The sequence below is a fragment of the Triticum urartu genome, chromosome 6A, assembly GCF_056163025.1.
Source record: "Triticum urartu cultivar PI428250 chromosome 6A, HENAU_Tu73, whole genome shotgun sequence".
Classification (NCBI taxonomy): domain Eukaryota; kingdom Viridiplantae; phylum Streptophyta; class Magnoliopsida; order Poales; family Poaceae; genus Triticum; species Triticum urartu.
In genome coordinates this window covers 592,637,906-592,645,550 of record NC_141878.1, presented here as the reverse complement: position 1 = coordinate 592,645,550, position 7,645 = coordinate 592,637,906, and the positions used below count along the sequence as shown (strand labels likewise).

Sequence of the window (7,645 nt, the reverse complement as noted above, 5' to 3'; positions counted from 1 at the left end):
GTTTCATTCCATAGCAATCATTCAGAATATTGGCATTCCAACAAATGTGTCTCATACACAAGCACAAGGTATTGAGTTGCATCCAAATTGCATTAACCATAATTATCAAATGTCGAATGCAGAAAAAAATAGTAATTGAGATAGGCCACATTTTGCATAAGATAAAGTGTTTCAAATATCTAACATAACTACATTTTGGCATGACTTGAAGATCATCAGACTTTTATAGCCAATCATCATCATCGCCATCGCCACCGCCATAGCCATAGTCATCCTCATCTCCATAGTCATCATATTCCCCATCGCCATAGTGATCATAGTGCTCATCACCATACAGATCACCCTCGCCATAGTTATCATATCCCCCATTGCCATAGTAGTCATCCTCATCATCATTTCCATGACTCGTACTGCCTCCAGTCCTGCTTCCCATTCCCTAAGTAATGACAAGACTAGTTGTTAGTATAATGTAGCTGAAATTTAAGTGACCTACAGGGATCAAACTTAACTGTTCTAATTGACAGGTTATCTTCTAGCTGCTATATAATAGTATGATTATCCAACAATATGATGCCTATTCACCTTTCGATCCTTCACATGAAACTTTCAGAGGAAACATGAATCAGCAGGAACATATATTCCATACACATTTTCCAAGTACTGTGCATATCTATCCGCGACCCCACTATCAATAGTGTTTACATTTCGCACTCACATGACAAAGCCGAACGATTAAACTAACAGAACACTATTGGCTAGTTTGGGCATATAGTAAACTAATTAAGAATGGCATGTACAAAAAGCATAAACTAGCAGCATGTGCCCCAAGGTGAAATAAATATTTGCATGTATATGTATTATAAATTGAAATGCATATGTACAGAGGCTTTACCGAACATGGTTCAACAATGCTTAGATAAAGGAAGAGTATCCGTAAGAAAAATATTCTGGATGGTTAGCCTAAATTCTTTCATGTTTACTAATTTGTTCCCTGCGACCTGAATAAATTATACATGAAGTACAAATAAATTATTGTTCATACTATCATATTTTTCCTACTAATGATTTTTGAATTAACATGGTTCAGTTTATCTAGTTTTGCACATAAGAAATGATAGCAAATTAAGATATGCTAGCAAACAAGGCATATGTATAGAGAAACAAGCATGACAACTGCAGGCTATCAAGTGTGGTCTTCACTGCATTTTTTCTCATAGATGTGCTGATAAACTTGTTCTCTCAACCATCAAGTATTTACATGAAGCATTAGTCATTTCTCTTGGGTGATATAATCCTTTAGAGGAATGCGCCAATATAGTTAACCATGCATTTCTTTTCTAAATCTGTAATTGAAATATATGAAGGATCTACATCTGCTGCTACTTTCCATGACCAAAAATCCTGCACCTGACTTGCACACACAAATTCTTTCTTGATGTGCTAATACATATTCTTTCCATGAAGGGTGTTGAGGCACATCACTTCGTCCCCTTTGAAATCCGCCTTCAGAATATGATGGAGACTATGTATCATACACAAAAGAAACATTACTTAATGGTTCAATTGCTGAAAGCCTACTATTGAGATGGGTATAACTTACCAAGTCATCTGCTGCTAATTGCATTATGCCATCAAAGTCGACTCCCCCTTTCTCAGCCAAAGACTACAAACATCAGCATGTCAGCACAAACCTATTCACTCAGACTCAAATTTACAAGAGAAGACAAGATTACCTGAACAACAAGCTCAATGCCTCGAAGACGCTTGATCTCCTGCTTCAAATGTTTGTTTTCTCTTTCTAGACGCTCCTCCTTAGCAGACTGCACCGGCTGTGAGGCCATCACCCTTTTAGACTTAAACTTCGCCTTCTCTGCTTTGCTAAACAACTCATTAGCAATTCCTAGCCTGCCATGTGGCATTCTGCCTGCTGCTTCGTAGATGATTTGTCCATCTAAATCCGGGTGCTCCTCTTCCCAATTTTCTCTATGGGCATTTTTCATTGCCTTATCAAAATCCTCCTTTTCAAATTAAAATTTAATGGTAAACTGCAGTGTTATGCACATAGTTCTGATGATGATTATAATGAACTAAGTTGCAATATTTTACTGACCCAATGATCAGCAGTTCTTTGACTGCATATCTTCTCTTCATCAGTCCCTCGATGCAATTTGTGCGTGTGAAGCCAAGCACCAGAAATTCCAGGGTCTTTCCCGGTTTTGAGTTTCTGCATTTCAAGAGTGTGACACATCATCCAATGTAAATGAAACTTCCTTATTAAACAGTAAGCAGAAAGATGTTTGACGAAAATAGTACCAGAAATTGACGTGTGGCGACAACATTTCTAGCACCACTACAATGGTAGACCGTGTCCCCATTAGCAAGTCTGTTCCTCTTGTTGGTTAAAGATAACCCTCTAAATTCAGTACTACTCCAGTGCTCACATAGTAGACGCCAACCAACATCTGTACCAAAGTCAACTCTCTTTGCAGAAATTAAAGCTTCCTTAGTTGGCCAGCGGTTACCATCCTCATCCTCTTCTGTTAGTTCTGTAGGCAATTGTCCCTTCTTCTTTAATCTTTTGATGGCTGCGGCCTTTTCCTCATGTAGCATCTGCTTCACTTTCCTAGTTAAGTTCTCCTCCAAAACACCATCTGCCTTCTCTTGCTCCGATGGGTCACACTTGAAACGCCACTGCCAAAAACCATCCCAAAACATTTTTTGTTAGTTACTAGTGCATTTGTGGAAGTGAGCATATGCATAATCATCAAAGCTTCCAACACCTCATAGATAAACCAAGTAGTTCTGTCTTGGTTGTGACCAAAATAAAGAATTTTAACTACCACCCATCCACCAGTTTTAGACTTCTTATGTCTAAATATAATATGTTCATCTCTGTTTCAGAATTCTAAGTACTAGAAAAACTGATTCAAAATTCTCAAAGCATTTATAGAAACAATGTATATACTTACCCAAAACAATGTGTGTGTGTGTGTGTGCAGATACTTACCCAAAATTCTTCCACTATTTTGGAAGCTGCTGTTCTTACTTCTGGACCAGGGGACCACTTGTAGTCCTCCCAACACAATACCGGTTTCTGATCATTTTTTGGACCAATTGGCGGTGGATACATCTGGCGCACTAAGGCACCTAGCACCGTTGATGGATCACGAGCGCTGTATGGGTGCCTTTCCCATGCCCTGTTATAAATAAAGATCAAATGTAGTTAGCACATGAACATTGCTACAAGTAAAGAAATTGAAATATTTAATACTTACATGCCAACGGGAACTATAAGCGGTCGGTCAATTTCCTCTAGTCTGAGACCGGCTGAAGTCCTAGTTCTTGGTGTTCTAGGCTTTTTAGCCTGTGCAGTTGGCTGAGTTGATCCATTGTTTCCTACGGAGGCACTAGAAGAAGACTTGTTCGACCTAGCCATTGAGACACGCCTATGATGCAAGCGGGTCATCCTATTTACATAGTGACAAATACATTCTTATTAGCTACATAAAAAAATAATTAGTAGATGATTGCCAAAGGCATGACAGTAGAAGAAGAAAACAACAGAAAACATTATGTAACAACTAAACTACAAATACTATCAACCATAATATATTGTTCAATAGTTGTGTCATTAAATCACTATGTAATATGTATTACTACCAATAGTAAACATACTATATTATTCACTAGTTGTGCCACTATATAATATTTATTGGTACCAAGACAGAAAATGACAAGTGCAAAAGCTATAAATGTTCAGTAATCATCATCGTCATATTCAGAGTCATGCTCTATTGCACCATCCTCATCTTCGGTCTCATATGTCTCTTCTTGTCCTTCCTCTTCAGGTAAATCTTCTTCTTCCTCATCAGTACTCTCGTCCAATTCATCTTCTGAAGATTCTTCTCCCTCATAATTATTGCCTTGATTTTCTATTACATAAATTTCAGAGGGATCAAGCTCCACATCATCTGACTCCTTTCTTGGCTCAGTAGATTCATCAACAAATTTGCCACCATCTACAGAAAAACTACCTAGCTGACCACCTTCCTAGAAATATTCATATGTAGTAGATGGGTCATTTGCGCAGTCATCAAAGTTACTCAAGCTGGTACTTGGCTGAATAGTGTAAACAACCCTCCAATCATGAAGATCTCTCCTGGAGGATGCGTAATGCAAGTAATAAGCTTGTATAGCTTGGTGAGCCATGGCAAATGGTTCAAAATTACTTAGCCTTGAAGACCACTTTATCTCCACCAAACCTAATTCTGCATTTGGCTTCACACCCTTGATGGGGTCAAACCAACGGCATTTCAAGAGTACCATCTCAATTTTTCTACCAGCTGTGAAGGATACTTTGATAATTTCCTCAATGACACCATAGTAGTCAAGTTGTTCAGTCTCTGAGATGAAGGATGTCAAACAAACCCCTGTGTTCACCGTTTTCAACCTTCTACGTTTTTTCTCAAATATCTCTGATCTAAAGCGAAAGCCATTCACATCATAGGACCTATAGGAATAGGCTCTAGAGCTGCATCCATTAGCTAAATTCCACAAGTCCTCATCAGAATTGGGATCTTCTTTGCACTACAATGAAATGAAAAGAAAAACTCGGATTATGAAACATAGTAGTAGTTGAATGGAGAGGATATAATGCTAATTAAAATGTGCTTACAGCAATCTCGAACCATTCCACAAATTCGGATGCCATCATTTCATCAAGGCCCTCCGATGTCAAGTTTGGATGACTTGCATATTTTTCATCTTCAAATGTTCTACAAATCCGCGTATGATTATAAACATCTTGCACACTTCAATTCTAAAATTACAAATTATTCATCACTTACTCACGAAATCTATCAACAGCAGAGCAGTTAGTCAAAATGTACAACCTTGCTGCATTCAACTCTTCACGCGATAGTTCTCGGGCAATAGGCCTCCCATGTAGGTTTCCTACATGCTGAAACACATCTAAGGTGCAACCATCATTCTGCACGCGTGTTCCTCCATTATTATATCGAGGATTCTTCTTCCATATAGTGCGAACATGATCACTAAAGTAAAGAGAAACACAATTCGTGATCTCCTGCACAATACAATCTTCAACGATTGAACCCTCCACTCTTGCCTTGTTTCGCACTTTTAAACGAAGATAGTGCATTGCCCTATAACAAAATATTAGAAGTTTCAGCAATAAATGACATAAATATATCAAAACGCAATGTACAGATCAAAGTTATATAGTCTAACATACCTCTCAAAAACATACATCCAACGATATGCCATAGGGCCGCCAACCCTTGCCTCATATGGAAGATGCACTATCAGGTGTTGCATTACATTGAAGAAGCCTGGTGGGAGCATTTTATCAAGCTTGCATAATAGAACAGGAACCTCCTCCTCAAGTTCACGCATCCGTTTTGGAGCAATTTCTTTGGCACACAATTGCCGATAAAAAAAACTTAACTCTGCTATGACCTTCCGTTCAGGTTCTGGGATGAAGCCTCGTAGGGCAACTGGCAGGAGGCGCTCCATGATGATGTGGTGGTCATGGCTTTTCAGCCCAATGAATTTGTTTTTACTCAAGTTGACAGTTTTACTCAAATTAGCAGCAAACCCATCAAAAAACTTCACTTCTTTAAACCACTTAAGGATGGTCATTCTATCTTCCTTGCTGACACAATATTTCGCTCTAGGTTTCTTCCACACACCCCTTGAATTCTTGTTCAGGTGTAGCTTTGGTCGATCACAATACAAAGCAACATCAAGGCGTGCTTTGTTGTTATCCTTAGTTTTCTCAGGAATATCAAGGCATGTGTTTAGTAAAGCCTCAGATACATTTTTCTCATTGTGCATTACATCAATGTTATGGCGAAGCAGCAACTTCCGAAAATAGTCTAGCTGCCACAAACCACTTATAGCTATCCAATTGTGCTCCTTCCCAAACCCCTCAAATTTACTCTTGCCAGTTTCATCATGGACAAGACTATGGAGTTCTTCATACACCTCTTCTCCGGACAAGCGCTTTGGTGGAGGATCTAAAACTGTTTTTTTCTTGCGAAAACATTTCACACTCCTACGAAATGCATGGTCAGTGGGAAGGAATCTCCTATGGCAGTCAAACCAGCATGGCTTTCTCCCGTTCTTCAATGAGAATGTCTTTATGTCAGATCCACATATAGGGCATGCAAGCTTCCCATGAGTGCTCTAGCATGCTACTAATCCATAAGCTGGAAAGTCATGAATAGTCCAAAGCAAAGCTGCCTTTAAGGTGAAATTTTGCTTTCGATAACTATCATAAGTTTCTACACCATTTCTCCACAAATCATCAAGTTCGTCAACTAGAGGCTGCATGAAAACGTTTAGGTTCTTTCTTGGATGATCTGGACCGGGAATAACTAGTGCAAGGATCAGGTTACTCTGCTTCATGCACATTTCTCGTGGAAGATTATAAGGCACAACAAATACTGGCCAACATGAGTAGGAGGCTGCTTTAATACCAAAAGGTGTGAAGCCGTCAGTCGCTAGACATAGCCTTATATTCCTTACTTCCTCAGCAAATTTTTTAAATTCCTTATTAAATTCCTTCCAAGCTTCACCATGAGAAGGGTGAACCATTACTTCATCACTGTTATGAGGCCTTGCGTGATAGTCCATGTGCTTGGCAGTGCTTTGTGACATGTACAACCGTTGTAGCCTAGGAGTAATTGGGAGATAGCGCAGAACTTTTCTTGGTATCTTCGTAGATTTATTTCCTGCGGTTGTTTCCTCATATCTAGGTTCTTTGCAGATAGTGCATTTTTCTTTATTTTCATTCTCTTTATGATAAAGCATACAATTATTGGGGCATGCATGAATTTTGACGTAAGGCATTGCTAAACTATGCACAAGCTTCTTGGACCTATGGAAGTTTGCTGGGAGATCTTTTGCAACATCGTCCCCAACAATGTCATGTATAAGAGTCATCATCTCATTGTAACAAGCTTCTGACAGATTATGTTGTGTTTTAATAGTCATTAGCCTTCCTACAATGGATAGACGTGATTGTGTGGTCTTCTCATGCAAACGTTTTTCGGCTTCCATCTGTTGGGGAACGTTGCAGAAAACAAAAATTTTCCTACTCGTTTCACCAAGATCCATCTAGGAGTTCATCTAGCAACGAGTCATCGGATGCATCTACATACCTTTGTAGATCGCGTGCGGAAGCGTTCAAAGAACGGTGATGATGTAGTCGAACACGACGTGATCCAAATCATCGATGACCAAGCGCCGAACGGACAGCACCTCCGCATTCAACACACGTACGGGACGGGAGACGTCTCCTCCTTCTTGATCCAGCAAGGGGAAAGGAGAGGTTGATGAAGATCCAGCAGCACGACGGCGTGGTGGTGGATGCAGGGCGTCACAGTAGCAGGGCTTCGCCTATACTATGAGAGAGACGTAACGGGAAGAGAGGGAGGCGCCAGGGGCTGGTGTATGAAGTCCCTCCTCTCCCCCACTATATATAGGGGTGCTAGGGGGGGCGCCGGCCCTAGGAGATTGAATCTCCTAGGGGGGGCGGCGGCCAAGGGTGGGGGGGGGCTTGCCCCCCAAGCAAGGGGGCGCCCCCTTTAGGGTTTCCCCTCAACCCTAGCCGCATGGGCCC

At 40.3% G+C, this 7,645-nt stretch overlaps 1 protein-coding gene and 1 pseudogene across 1 annotated transcript; both read right to left on the bottom strand.

Annotated features, from left to right (window-relative positions):
* Positions 1-223: 223 nt before the first annotated feature.
* On the bottom strand, positions 224-4,028 carry LOC147966865 (uncharacterized). Its single transcript, XM_087529135.1, has 8 exons — positions 3,276-4,028; positions 3,008-3,197; positions 2,314-2,691; positions 2,111-2,224; positions 1,734-2,018; positions 1,601-1,663; positions 1,448-1,522; positions 224-436 (listed from the first exon to the last, which is right to left on the bottom strand). Exons 1-8 carry the CDS (start codon positions 3,464-3,466, stop codon positions 224-226), a joined length of 1,509 nt encoding a protein of 502 aa, XP_087385261.1. The 5' UTR covers positions 3,467-4,028.
* On the bottom strand, positions 3,757-7,064 carry LOC147966864 (uncharacterized; annotated as a pseudogene).
* Positions 7,065-7,645: the final 581 nt, after the last annotated feature.

Bases quoted from the DNA above. Each gene is read 5' to 3' on its own strand.
- LOC147966865 (XM_087529135.1), bottom strand. From the start codon at position 3,466: ATGACCCGCTTGCATCATAGGCGTGTCTCAATGGCTAGGTCGAACAAG. The intron at 2,225-2,313 runs GTACTATTTTCG...CTTGAAATGCAG, and splicing joins TCGCCACACGTCAATTTCTG to AAACTCAAAACCGGGAAAGA. The intron at 1,523-1,600 runs GTAAGTTATACC...TATGATACATAG, and splicing joins AATTAGCAGCAGATGACTTG to TCTCCATCATATTCTGAAGG.